The 15,417-nt window shown below is 38.4% G+C and overlaps 1 protein-coding gene across 2 annotated transcripts in view; it reads right to left on the reverse strand.

Annotated features, from left to right (window-relative positions):
* Positions 1-15,417, reverse strand: part of ACSL1 (acyl-CoA synthetase long chain family member 1) — a 99,222-nt gene that overhangs the window by 55,354 nt on the left and 28,451 nt on the right. For both annotated transcript variants that reach the window (XM_044680801.1, XM_044680800.1), the window contains exon 2: positions 12,947-13,173. In XM_044680801.1, coding sequence (XP_044536736.1) covers positions 12,947-13,141 — 195 coding nt within the window. In that variant the 5' untranslated portion in view covers positions 13,142-13,173. The remainder of the gene's footprint in view (positions 1-12,946; positions 13,174-15,417) is intronic.

The raw sequence follows: 15,417 nt of genomic DNA on the forward strand, positions 1-15,417 counted from the left end.
TATGCTGGCTATTGAAGGAGAACCCTGGGGTGAATTCTTTTGTAATGCAAACAAACAGCTCTTAATTTCTTTGTTTTTGCAGATTCCTAAACCCCAAAGTCAGCATTTCTGCTAGTTCTTAAATTTCAAGGAAGTATTTCTTTTCCTGCTGGTGTCAAACTGGTCATCTTCTCCATATAGAGTATCATTATACATCTTCCCAAATAGGTTTCATAAAATGCTTTTTAAAAAGCCATTCATGAAGGTTTCCACTGAGAGCTAGTTTAAATGGTTAAACTTGGCAAGATTTTGAGAAGTTCTGTCATTAATATTTAAAAGTTTTCTTAAGTGGGCAAAAGTACTTAGCCTTTATATACACATACATATATATGCATATACATATACTCATACATACATGTTTTAAGCAAGTTGACTTCTATTACTTGCCAGACTTTGCCTTAAAGAGAAAAAAAACTCCCACTCTATCAAAATCTAGGCTTCCTTGATCCTTCAAATGACTTCATTTACTTTTCATAATAATGAACACATTTCCAAGGATCTTTTAAGTAACTACTGAATCTCTAGGGAGAGGGAGGCCTAACACACATATTCTTCCATGATCTCTCCTTTCCTTTCCATTCTTGCCCCAACCTAAATCCAGGCTCTGGTTCCCCAGCACCTGAACTATTCTCAACAGTGTTTTTTGTTGTCACCTTCTGGAAGGCAAAGTAGTTGGTCCTTGGGGTAGGAGGGAATATGAAACTATTGCCAAAGAGTCAGCATGACACAAGTGGGAAAAGCCCTGGGGGCCTTCCACAAGAAGATCTGGGTTCTCACCTTTCTCACTCTCCTAATCTGGGGGACCTTGTGCAAGTCTCTCCACATGAGGAACCTGGACTAGAGCAGAGGTTCTTAACCTGAGGTTCATGAGTAAAATTATAGGGGAGGGAATAGTTTATGAACTAGCATGGGAAATAGATGTGCATCTTTATTTTCACCAACCTTTAGCTTCCTTTTTAATCCTACATATTTTATTTTTTATTTTATTTTTTTAGGGAATGAACAAATTATAGCTATAAATATAATATACTACACTGTAAAGAATGACAAATATGAAGAATTCAGGGAAACATGGAAGATTTAAGAAGTCATGTGAAGAAAGCAGAGGTAAACAAGTTATATGATTTATCCTACAAAATAAATCAAGTCAAAAAAGAGAAGCCACAAATGGTTAAAATACAATCAATGGTCAATGTTAGTACTATCAGTGAAAAGACACAGCTCTTCTTTCTAATCCTATATATTTTAAACACAAATTTAAAAACACAATTTTTGAGAAATAAGCTTTATCAGACTGGCAAAGGAGTTCTGGACACAAGAAATGTTAAGAACCCTTGGACTAGAGAATCTTTAAAGTTCCTTTTTATTTACCTTTCAGTCCTATTATTTGAACCCCAACCAGGGCAGGGTACTGGCCTCTTTCCCATAGCAAAGCCACCTGCAAGCAGACTAGAAATACTGACCCAGAAATAGGAGTTATATTGAACCTCCTGCTGTCCTGCTAGTTATTGGGAGTTCAAGTAAAAGAGTCAGGAGGAGATAACAGTTTCTTGGAAGCTGGTAACCCAGGTGGCTTTCCCTAGGAAGAGTCTCTTATGGAGGCTGAAGTTCTTAAGGAATAGGAACACAATCCTAGTCAGTAAATACCTTCTGAGCCCTTCCTTAACATTTCAGGTGTACTAGGGCCAGAAATAACAAGACACTTCTTTGCTGGTCGTCTGCTCTATTCTAAACTCAAATACATGACACAGGGGTTTCTGAGGGGAGTCTTGCTTCTCCTATCAATATTTAGCCCAAATAGAGAAAATGAATAATGAAGGGTTGACTAGTACCTTTGCAAGAGTCTGGCACAAAGAGACAACTACTTGGACTTGGGAGTCAGGAAGACCTGAGGCTTGAATCACACCTCTTTGGCTTACTAGCTATGTGATCTTAGTAAAGACTCCCTCTGGATCTCAGTTTATCTGTAAAATGAGGGGGCAGGGCTCCATGGCCTCTTCCATCCCTCCTTGTTCTAAGTCTAGGATCTTATAAAATAAGAGACACAGTAGCTATACCTGAGGAGAGATATGAATTGGGGTTTAACAAAAACATCTGTGTCCTTTTTTTTTTTAAACCCTTAACTTCTGTGTATTGGCTCATAGGTGAAAGAGTGGTAAGGGTGGGCAATGGGGGTCAAGCGACTTGCCCAGGGTCACACAGCTGGGAAGTGTCTGAGGCTGGCTTTGAACCTAGGACCTTCTGTCTCTAGGCCTGACTCTCAATCCACTGAGCTACCCAGCTTCCCCCAAACATCTGTGTCCTTTTGATATCAACAGCCTATCCCATTCTTATCCTACTGCTCCTTCCTCATCTCCTCCATTTTAATCAAAACTACTTGCTTTCCACTAAGCATCATTCCCCTCGATCTTGATGGTCTCCTTCAAAATTGCTTCATGCTGTCACTAAGCCCATTGAAAACCACTACCATTTACCCTTACATCATCCAGCAGTGTCATTCCTCATCAGGCATTTGTTGCTGTCTATTTTGTGTACCAATCACAAACTGAGAACTTGGTGAAGGTCTTCTTCATAAAGCCAGCAATGTGTTTTACTATTTCTACAAAGGAAAGACTGTATCAAACTTTTTATATGTTCACATTTTTGAAGCATAGGATTTGGATGGTACAACAAGCCACTGACCACATTTTTCCCCTGCAACTGAGGTCCCTGGGTTTCCTCTTCCCTTCAGTGCGGTCTCCTGGGTTTAAAACCCAGGATGGCAATGCCATGGAACCCACACAACTTCTGATGTGCAAGATGAGCTTTGCCCATGAACTGGATTTGCACATTAGACAATACAAGCTTATAACAGAAGCAAGGTCAGATAACAAGTTTGAACAAAGGGTGTTTGATAAGGATTAGCAGGTCTAGTCTCAAGTTATGTGTCATGCCATTCAACCCAAGCCTCCTGAACTTAGAGTCTCAAAGGGTGATAAACATTACTTAACCTAATTATTACTTATCACCCTTCCAGAAAGTTTTGAACCTCTTCTGGACAAATTTTCTACCTGGCAATCTCTTCACCCATGATGCTTAAAACAATCACAGATTTTCAATGAAATCTTTACAACTTTAGTAATTATTTTGAAAAATAATTCACTTCCTTTCTACCTCATATTCAAATATTTATCTTGCAAAAGGATCACCTTAATGCCTCCTCTACATCCTCCCTACTACCTAACTCACTCAACCATCTCCACCTAACATCCATTGTTAGATCATCTACATTCATTGTGCTATTGATCTTTGTTCAAAGACCAAATGAGATGATAGACTACTGGAGCAAATGAATCACATCCACACTGGCATTCTCACTAGAAATTATGCTAAAAGACAAAGAAGTTTCTGCCAACAGGAAGGACAGCTTACAGGTTCACCTTGGAAAGAGTCAGCTTCATTGTGTGATCCTGGGGAGCAAGAAACATTTCATGGGAAACTTTGCCACTGGTCCTTTCACTGTTTGTGATAAGCACAGAACAGAGGACAGACACAAAGAAATTTGCCACTTAAGTTGCACTGACATCTGTTAGAAAAGATGAAGCAGAGAAATTCTGTGAGGAACTTAACAAGGTGCTCCAAACAAATTCACTGTGTAACTTCTTATTGGTGGTTTACAGGCCAAAGTGGGTACAGGGGAGGATGATGAAAAATATGAGAAGAAAAGAAAGGAAAAGGTCAAAGGCTCTAGACTATGTGGAAGTCTCATATCTATATATTGCGAATAATTATTTTTAAATGTTTTCTCTCTTCTCTAAACTTGATAGGCATTAACAAACATGAACATGCAAAGAACAAAAGAAGAGGACGACCATATATGAACCTGTGAATCTTTACTCCATACAGCTGATAAACATATATTTCAGATTTAATGTGGCAGTTCCAACTTTGCTTGTCTGGGTCCCATTCTACATTTTCTTTTGCTCTCTTATTTGTATTTTTTAAATGATTCTTTTCTTCTTTCTTTTTTGATATGACTATCATTAACCCAACTTGAATAATTTCTTAAAGAAGAGAGCTGGAAGGTTCAAGAACAAAGCATCCCTCTCAGCTTAACTGACAGGAAACAACTGACACGAAGGTCACTACCAATGAGGCTGTCTGATGATCAAATAGAACAAAGGTCAACATTAGCACAAATTATCAGAAAGGATAGGAATCAAGGGGCCAGGATGTGATTTTAAGAGGTCTGATCTGACCTGTTCAAATAATCTGCTAGTCTATTAGAGTCAAAGCTAAGTCATGACTCTGATGGCTAAATTTCTTGGAAAAAAGATGGCCAAAGAAAAGCTTAATTAGTACCATAAAGAGGTGGCCAGAAAAGCTTCCAAATGGACTCAACTACTTAAATATTTACTTGCCAAACAGAGAGAAGGCAAGGACAACATGAATGTAGGAAGTGGTCATCTGCAAAACATACAGAGGAATATAACTGAAGGTTATATACAGTACTGCCACACAAAATCAGAAAAAAAAATAGAGGGGAGAGAAAGATAAAGACAGAGACAGAGGTAGAGAGAGTGAGTTTACAAAAAGATTGTGGTAATATCCTGCTAAGCTAGATCATTGCTGTCATGTACGTTGTCAGATATAGTCATCAGTGAATACATCATACTACTTAGATGGAAAGAGGAAATATGTCTATGAAATATATCACAAATCTGGCACTCAGTAGCTGGAGCACCTTCTCTACTAAACCAAAGCAGCTAATACCTTCCTGACCTGCCTTAGTGATATTTTCATCTTTCAAAAAGGAAGAAGAGCCATTAAAGGAAAATTCGATTATAGATCTTATTTTCAACAATAAGGAAATGCAGATTCCTCCATCTTAGAATCTGTGTTAGAAATAAAGAGAAAAACTGGGCAGAACCTGACATTTTAGGAGAATATACTTCACAAGAAGGAGAATCATGATGTCACGGACTAAAACTCTCCTAGGGGAAGTCAGTCCAAGAGGAAGAAGGATGGGAAACTATCAAAAGCAAAATAAAAGATGGGGGCTCTTAACCATTCTTGGAGTCCTGGACCCATTTAGCCTTCTGATGAAATCTCTGGGCTCCTTTTCTGAATCATGTTTTTAAGTGCATCAAATAAAATGCATAGATTACAAAGGAAATTAAAAATATTTAGACAACTGAAAACCAATCATCAAGTAGAGAATGATTTTTAAAATTATGGAATATGATATGTAATAGACAATATATAAAAGGACAACAACAATGTAAATGAAAGATCAATAAAGGGAAGTTACTTTCTAAAATTTTTTTGGAAAACAATTAAAGTCAAAGAAAATAGTTAATAAAAATATCTTTATAGTAAAGAAGAAGGGGGCTGGCTATGAGAACAGAATATTGTATACATTTTTAGTCACTTTACACTGAATGTTTTAACTTACTTATTGTTTTTTGTCACAAGGAAGGGTTTGGTTAGGAGTGGTATAGTATGTGAAATTTCTGATGTTTAAATAAAACCTTTTTTTTTTTAAAAGTATGGCCAAAACTCATGATGAAAAATGATATCTACCTTCAGAGAAAGAACTGATGGAGTCTGAATGCAGACAAAGCATCCTATTTATCACTTTATTTTCTTCATGGTTTTTGGGTCTTCTTCCACAACAAGGTCAATATGGAATAAAGTTTTATATGGTTGCACATATATAATCTAGATCAAGTTGCTTAAATTTAATGGAGGGAGGAGGGAGGAAAGGAGTGAATTGGGAACTCAAAATCTTAAAAGACAGATGTTGAAAATTATTCATGTAATTAAAAAACCCAAAATATTATAATAAAAAATGTGGCCCAGTTCCAATAAAACAGTAATAAAGCATGAAATTATTGAGACTGGTAACAGAAACTATGGAATAAAAAAGGACTTAAAAAAGTTATATTTCTCTAAAGCATAAGCAATATGTGTCTTGTTTTACAACAAGATGAACAGGGAACTATGCATTATATGATAATATATGTATAGCCTATATCATTATTACTTGCCTTCCTGGGGAGAGTGGAGAGGTGAGAGGGAGGGGCAAGAAGAATGTGCCATAGAGTTTTGGGCATAGCTAATAAGAGAATTTGTTTCTGTTGGATAGGCATATGTATCATAATTTATTACATAGTTATAACAAATTGCGTGTTATTATGTTGCATATTTATGTTATATATCAGAAATAAAAATAAATTTTAACTAAAAACATGTATATTAGAGAAAAGACGATGATCAGGGATCATACTTGTCCTTGGGGCTTATGAAAAGACAACTAATGACACAGAGAAAGGAGGGTTAATCAGTTCTTCCTTTCTGTCTGTTTTCATTGCCAAGGAATGGAAAGTACAGAAGAGGCTAACAAGGAGTAATAATCAGGATAAACAGGGAGAAATTAAGAGAATAAATTTTGTCCTATTTTTCAAAAAAGGGAAGAGAACAGAATCTGCAGACCTATAGAGCATTGAAATCGATTGATTCCTAGAAAAATTCTAGACATCTTATTAAAAGGGTTGGTTAGTGAACACTTAGGAAAGAAAGCAATGATAAAAAGAGTGAGTATGGGCTTCACTGAGAACAAGTCATTCCAGACTAATCTTATTTCCTTTTTGGATAAGGCTATGTTTTTGGTACATTAAAAGAATGCTGTAGATGTGATTGACCTACATTTTAGTAAAGCATAAAGCTTCTCATGCTATTCTTATGGGGAGAAATGAAGAGATATGGGCTAAAGACAGATCTTGATAGGGCAGAACCCTGGACTAAAATGAAAAGGAAAAAGATTAAATTTAAAAGCTTTCCACTTAGTTTCAAAAGATAAACTTTGAAGTACAAGAAGGCATTTCTGGTTGGCAGTTTGTCCAAAAAAGACCTGGAGTATAAGTTTAATGTGAGTCAGCAGTGAGAAAGAACAGCCAAGAAAGCCAACAGAAGTGACAATACCATGGTTCCATCCAAGCCAGACTAAGTCTAGAAGAGTCTAAACACCTACATTTAGAAGGATGCTGACAATCTAGAAGAGAGACTTGGGGGCAGGGCAATAGGGAAAGGGGAGCACCATACATTCATGCCATATGATAACAGTTCAAGGGTTTGTCATACTGACATTAGAGAAGAATAAGGGCAAACAGGCTAACTATTTTCCGGTAGTAAAGGGCTGCCATGTGCAAGGAGAGAACTGTTATTCTTTTTGGCCCCAGAGAGCAGAATCAGGAGAGCAATGGGATAAAAGGTGTCAAGAGGCAATTAGCTAGATGTCAGAAAAACTTCCTTCTTGAGTTCCTATTTACTCTGTGGGTATAAGTGTTTGCAAACATGCATTAATACTTATATTTATATTCAAAGTACATATATCATTGTATATATACATGCATGTATATACATACATACATATATACATATGCACATACAGTAGAAAAGGATGAGAACCTTGGAAGGAAGTTTTTCTGGACATCCAGCCTCAATCTGTCTCTTGGCACCTTTTACCTTAGTGCTCTCCTGGTTCCAGTCTCTGGAGCCAAAGAAAATCAGAGTAATTCAACTTGCACAGGGCAGCCCTTTCAGTACATGAAGAAAGGTGTGTATTATACATATCTACACATGAATACATATACATGCAAATATGCATACAAGCATACGTTGGAGATGGGGGTTTGGTTCCAGACCACCACAATCAAGCAAAATTTCTCAATAAATCAAGTCATATATAAATTTTTTGGCTTCTCGGTACACATAAACACTGTGTTTATACTATACTGCAGTCGATTAAGTATGCAAGTACTATGTCTAAAAAGTGTGCATACTTTAATTTAAAAAATACTTTGTTGCTAAAAAATGCTGTCATTTAAGTTTTGTCCCTATGTTGGTGGCTGCTGAGTGATCAGGGTGGTGGTTGCTGAAGGCTAGGGTGACGGGCAATTTCTTAAAATAAAACAGTAATGAAGATTGCCAGGTTGATTGATTCCTCTTTTCCCTTGAAGGGCTGGTTGGTGGAGCAGGGAGAACACACGCAGCATCTATCAAGTAAGTTCACCATCTTATATGGGTGCAGTTTGTAGTACCCCCAAACAACTACAATAATAATAATACCAAAGATCACTGACCACAGCTCACCATAAAAGACACATTAATAATGAAAAAGGTTTAAAAATTGTGAGAATTTCCAGAATGTGCTGAAGCTTGATGTGAGGATGCTGTTGGAAAAAATGGCATCAACAGGCTTCCTTAATGCAGGGTTGTCATAAACCTTCATTTGTAAAAGATGCAATAAAACAAGGTATGCCTGCATTTACTTGTAAGTTTGTGTACAAAGGAATATATGTACCTATGTGTGCATATGTACATGTGCACACAGACACACATATAGTGAAATTAATTATGTATACGATAGTTTATATATACATATATGTTTATTTCTATCTTAAATGTATCTATATATTTATGTGCTGTCTCCCTCATTAGATGGTGAGCTCTAGAAAGCAGGGACTGTATTTAACCTTTCTCAATAGCCCTAGGGTTTATTAGCACAGAATCTGATACATAGTAGACTTTAATTTTTTTTAATTTTAAATTTAACTAAAAAATTTTCCCCATGATTCCATGATTTATATTATCTCCTCTCTTTCCTCTCCCCTCCTGGAGTTGACAAGTGATTCTACTGGGTTTTACATGTATTATCACTCAAAACCTATTTCCCTATTATTCATTTTTGTAATAATCTTTTAAAATCACAACCCCAAATCATATACTCATATAAACAAGTTATAAATCATATATTTTCTTTTGGACTTCTGTAGTAGGCTCTTTAAAACAAAAACAAAACCCTTTACCCCCGTCTTAGAATCAATATGAAATAACAGTTCCAAGGTAGAAGGGCAGTAAAGGGCTAGGCAACTGAGGTTAAGTGACTTGCTCAAGGTCATACAGCTAGGCCTTGTCTGAGTTTATGTTTGAACCCAGGATGTCCCATCTCTATGTCTGGCTCTCCTTTAATTGAAGTGGGCTCCACCTCATTTGATATTTTGAAGCAAAAGCTCATTGTTAGAGGGGCTCTAGGCAAGATCCTAATTTGGGTATAGGTGGGACTAGATGACATCTGAGCTCCCTTCCAAAGTTGGGAATTCTGTGAATCACTTGAGCTCGTGGCCCCGAGCACCTGCAGGTGTTTTTTCAATCTGCTATCTAGCTAAGGCCACTTCTAGCTTCTTCTCTTTGTGAGCTGAATCTTCTCATTCAAGTCTAAAACCCAAAAAATGCTTTCTCATTTCAGAAAACCTTTGAGTATTTGTACATGTGCATGCATATATGTATGTATTCATATGTGGCACCTTCAGAGAATATAAGGCAAGAGACAGGTTTGCACAGATCATTCCTGGAAGCTAGAGGCCTTTCCCTTTTGGAGCTTTGGCAGTGATCCCTTCTTTTAATGTCCCTGGCAGAGATGTCAAGATCCAGTGACGATCACTGCCCCAGGTTATACAGCAAGGTTCTAGTAGGACAGGGAGAGGAAGCCAGTTTGGGCTCCAAATCACACACAACACTGGGTATTGAGGTCCCAGACAAACTGTGGACTTTTCCCAAAGGATGTGGGGCAATCCAAGACAACAACAGGACTTCCACTCCCTGCTGTGTTTCCCTTTGCCACCCTCCCTCATCCCCACAACTGAATGCAGACTGGCAATTTCTGGAGCAATTCAGAGCATGAAATCATGCCTACTTTATTGATTACTACCTACTCTCTTCCCCCTCATCAAATATCTCTTTTTGTTTTGTTCTCAACTTGGTCTCAATGCCTCTCCTCTTCATGTGTGGACTAAGATTATACAATATTGCCTGATAAATCATAAAATTTTGCTCAACAGTCCTAACTTTAATATCAAGCAAAGCATAAAGAGACAAGACAAGAGCTTCCAAAAGTGTTCATTTAAGGGGGTAGCTAGGTGGCTCACTAAGAGCCAGGACTGGAGATGGAAGGTCCTGGGTTCAAATCTGATTTCAGATACTTTCTTAGCAATAAAGACCCTAGGCAAGTCACTTAACCTCCATTGCCTAATCCTTACCATTTTTCTGCCTTGGGACTTGGTATCGATTCTAAGACAGAAAGTATGGTGTTTTTTTTTTAACCCCTAATTTCTGTGTATTGACTTATAGGTGGAAGAGTGTTAAGGGTGGGCAATGGGGGTCAAGTGACTTGCCCAGGGTCATACAGCTGGGAAGTGTCTGAGGCCGGCTTTGAACCTAGGACCTCCCGTCTCCAGGCCTGACTCTCAATCCACTGAGCTACCCAGCTGCCCCCTGGTGTTTTTTTTTAAAGTCATCATTATATTGTAGCATATATAACTATCACATTATATATATATTATTAAGGATGTCCTAAGGATGCTAAGTACAAACAGAAGTGCAGTTCCCTGCAGGTGAGGCTCTTCTATAAAAGTTACATAGCAAAGACACAAACAAAGCAGGCTGGGCCTCCATGAGAACATCCTAACATCACAGTTTTTGAGCCAGAAAAGGGATCCCAGCAATCCATACAGAAAAAGACAAATGGATGAAGAATGCATCTTGTACATATCACAGCTTGAAGTTAGAATGAGAAGATCATTGAATTAATCCTTAAATACTTTGAGGAAAATCTGAGAATGGCAAATGAGCCAGGCCTAGAATCTATGAAGGAAGAGAATATGTTGGATTGGAAAAACCATTAGAGAGCTTTCAATGACCTCTGAGCCGATCCTTCCACCAAACTACAATGTACTTTTTTTTTTTAAACTCTTACCTTCTCTCTTAGAACCAATACTCTGTATTGGTTCTGAGGCAGAAGAGGAGTAAAGACTAGGCAATGGGGGCTAAGTGACTTGCTCAGGGTCCCACAGCTAGGAAGTGTCTGAGGCCACATTTGAACCCAAGACCTCCTAGCTCCAAGTCTGGATCTCAAACCACTGAGCCACCTAGTTGCCCCACAATTTACTTTTAAGGCTTAAGAATCATTCTAAGAAGATGAGACAATTGTGATAGAATTAGGCCACTGCTTAGCACAAGTCTAGGTTTTAGTCCTTCAATTTAAACATGCCTGTCATCTGTACTGCAGAGCACTGCTGGCATCATCCTAAAGCAAAAAGCCACGGAATGTGCAAGGCTAAAGGTCAAAGCCTTGACTTATCCAGTGCCAAAGTACTCTTTGGAAAGAATCCCTCCCCATCGAGTCTCCCCTACCCCAAATTTCAGGCAAATAGCCAGAATCTGCAATAATGTAACCAAGCAAATGGGAAAGTTAATTAACCGAATGTGACTACTACCCAGAAGGCAAAACTGAAGAAAAAGTTACAGAATATTATTACATTGTTCTTTATTTACACATCAGATACAAATAAGTGGCATTCTGGGTCTAGAACTTGGCTCCTTCAAACAAGAGCTGGAGGTACTGAATTCATCCTTGATGAAATAGATCGATTTCCTCTAAGTTTTTGTTAATTTCTTGCCCACACCCACCAGTTTCTCACAAATACCAAAAGTGTAAAAAATTCATTAAGAAGAGCTCTGTTAATATTGAAGTGGCCTCATGTTCAAAGAGGGCCCAAATTACCACCCCACACTTCTTTAGGGATCCTCATAGCACCTAATCAGTGCCTAAGGAGATGTCTCCAGACTGATTCAGAGAAGACAAAGGTCAAGACTTTATTCTAAAATAAAGATTTTTAACTTTCTTTTGTGTTGTTGTTGTTGTTGGTGGTGGGGTGTGTGTGTGTGTGTGTGTGTGTGTGTGTGTGTGTGTGTGTGTCTGTCTGTCTGTCTGTCTGTCTGTCTTCTGGAAGTCTGGTAAAGTCCAGGATCATATATTTCAATGCATAAAATACGATACACAAGTTTACAAAAAACCCACCAATTATCCGGGGATCCAGCTATCAAAAACACACACCTTCACATCCCCCAGCTTAAGAATCCCAGTTGAAAAGTGAATGCAATTATAGTCATTTTGAATGGAGGCAATTGCTAGCCACACCATTCACCCTATATGCAACAAAAACATTCTGTCATATTCACACAAATCATTTGCAAGTGATTAAGGGAGACTAAAGAGATTCTGTATTCCCTGTTCCCCCTCAAAACTGAGTCGTTATCCTTTCCCTTCTTTGTATGGATCCGGATAAGTTGTTCTTGCTAGAATTTTTTTTTTAAAGCCTTGCTTTCTGTCTTAGAAACAACTCTAAGACAGAAGGGCAAGGGCTAGACAAATGGGGTTAAGTAACTTGCTTAGGGTCCTACAGCAAGGATGTTTCGGAAGCCAGATTTAAACCTAGGTCTTCCCAATTCCAGGTCTGCAGCCCTCTACCTGCTGAGCTACTTAGCTGCCTCTTCTTAAGAGATTTTAAAAGTTTCTTTTTTATCAATCAAGAGCTGAGTTCTAGAAGGCCAACAGACCAGGATATTATCTGGTTCACATATTAGTCTTCTGATTGGCTTCAGGGACAGGTAAGGCAGAAAGTTAAGCTTTTCCTTCCCTATAGTGGATAGAGATAGATATGGAGAGATATAGAGAGAAATACAGAGAAAGAGACAGAGCTAGAGAGAGAGAGAGAGATGGAGAGAAAGATATGATATAGAGAGTCAGAGAGATAGACCTAGATAGCTATAGAGATACAAAGATATATATGTATATGTATATATATATATATATATATATATAAAATACAGATAGAGAACTATATTTAGAGATGGATAGAGATTCCATTTGTATATATATACCTGCCCTCCTCTATATTTTGGTCTCTGCTACCAGGGGATGACCACATGTGCCTCAAACTTTACTATATGAAGTTCCCGAAGTGGAGATACATAAGGGTTCAGGGACAGATGGATGAGGGCAGCCTGCCCCGGACCCCAGACTCACCTCTACTTCCACAGACTGCATGGAGAGGTCACACGGGGGCTTCAGAGCCTTGGGTCTTGTGGCATACCAGAAAGTGGTGAGTGCAGCAAAAGCGCCAAAGCCCATGAGTGTGTTGGTTGGGAGAGTGCGCACATATTGTCGGAAATCCCCTAATTCTGGCATACGAAAGTATCGAAACAATTCATGAGCCTGCATTGCCCCGCTGTGGTTGTTCCTTTGGCCAGATTCTGTGTGAAAAGAAGGAACAAATTCAATATTTGACAGTGTGACTCCATCCATGAGCCTCAGTTTCCCATTGTAAAAATCAAAAGGTTGGACTAGGTGGTCCTAAAGATTCTTCCTTTCCATCTCTAAAGTCACAGACCTAAACTGAATCAATAACGGGCTCACCCGTCATTGTGTGATGGCTTCAAATCCTGTGATTCAGATGTTTTCCAAATAGACTTTAATTTTCCTATCAGAAGTTAGCAGAAATACTTTCTCAATCTTAGGTCAAATTTAGAACTAATTTGAGTCATTTTCTTTCCTTGTGAACGAAATTCCCTTTAAGAACATTAAGGAGATCTTGTAATTGCTCCAAGCTCAAATAAGTGGCCTATCTTTGGTTTCCATCTTAGATGTTTATTAACTGTGTGACCTTAGACAAGTCACTTGATTTCTCTTAGCTTCACTTTCAACCTCTTCTGCAAAATGGGGATGGTCATAATATTGCCTACTTCACTGAGTAGTTATAAGAAAAAACAAGATCATGTCTGCTAAACACTTTGCAAACCTCAAACACTTCGTTAACTGCTATTATTATTCTCACTAAATCTCTATTCACCCCACATAAGAGAATCAAACTCAGTGGTCAATACTGATGTCAGCATAGCCTAATAAATAGCCATAGACAGCAGTGGTCAAAACCTCAAGCTACTCATTTGACTCTTCTTTATCAGAGCTTTAGAATGTTCCCAAAAGGGAAAATGAATTTATTTGAATCTCAAACCCTCTCACATGAGTTTAGGCAAGTATCTTTTCTACTTCCTCTGTATTCAGGATGTTTAGGCAGGAGACCCTTCAACAGAGGAGCAAATAAGAGCAAAAAAAATGTAAACCACAATAGTATAACCAGATAGCAACTCCTGTTCTCATTTCAGTCTCAACTACTTCTATGCTCAGACTGAAATTCTGGCCCCCACTCCCAACCCCACCCCCAGCCCCCAAACTCTGATGTCACTTCTCCCATGAGACCCTTTTTGATTCTATCAACTGGAAAGCTCTCAAAATTTTCTCCATTCATATCTTTCAATGGTTCTTAATTAGGAGGCAGAATGTGATATTTATGTACATGTCTTATCTTTCTAAAGGTCTGATCATATCACCCTTCCCTCCCACCTCAAACTTTAGTAGCTCCCTACTGCCTCTAAAAAAAAAACAACTGTCCGATTTGACATCTCAATCTCTTTTTAAAAAACCTTTACCATCTGTCTTAGAAGCCATACCAAGTATCGGGTGCAATGCAAAAAGAGTGGTAAGGGCTAGGCAAAGGGAGTTAAGTGATTTGCCCAGGGTCACAAAGAAGTGTTTGAGGTCACATTTGAACCTAGCACCTCCCACCTCCAGACCTGGCTCTTTATCTACTGAGCCACCTACCAATCTGTCTCCTTCTTATCTTGCCAGCCTTCTTGCACTCAGAATCCATCTACAGGGGCCTCCTCCCCATTCCAAATACTCTCTATTTCTCATCTCTATACGCCTTTGCACTAGATATTCTCCGTCTTTGGAATGCATTTCCTCCTTACTGCCTGGCACCTCTAGGACTCCTCAGTTCCTACAGGACTTAGTTCAATCAGTGCCTTCTGCAGGAAGCTTTTCTTCACCTCCCAGCTTCCAGCTTGCCTTACACTCCAAAGTACCTTGTAAATATTTTTATGTGTGCACATCATTAGGCTATAAGCTTCTTAAGAGAATTCACTGTTTCCTCTTGGGTTTTGCACCCTACGCAGTTAACATAGTACCTAGAAAAAATATGTTGATTAATTACTTCATTTTTGTATTCCCATTATGCAGAACAGGACCCACCAAGGGAAGAAACTAAGTTCTTCACAAAAGGTCACACTGAGTTGAAATGAATAGGGAGACTGGAAAATCAGCTAGTTAACTAACTTGTCAAGAGCTGGTTTGGTTTTTATGTTTTGCCTGATCTAAGATGGCATTTATCAAGTGGCTAGGGAACTGCTGGGACCTACTACTTTTAATCAGCAAGTCGAGCATTTATTATGCCACGGTAGAATACAAAAAATGCTTTCAAGGTTATGCTAATATTGTTGAGAAGTCAAGACACACACAGGAAGCAGATTAGTAAACCAGTCCATTTACAAAAGTCCTGAGCTGTTAGAAGCAATTAGAGGGCAGCAGAGAATATAACAAGGTACTAATTGTAGAGTGCAGACAATATAAACATTTGCAATTTCAAGAATTCCTGATGG

This window comes from Gracilinanus agilis, chromosome 6 (assembly GCF_016433145.1).
Source record: "Gracilinanus agilis isolate LMUSP501 chromosome 6, AgileGrace, whole genome shotgun sequence".
Classification (NCBI taxonomy): domain Eukaryota; kingdom Metazoa; phylum Chordata; class Mammalia; order Didelphimorphia; family Didelphidae; genus Gracilinanus; species Gracilinanus agilis.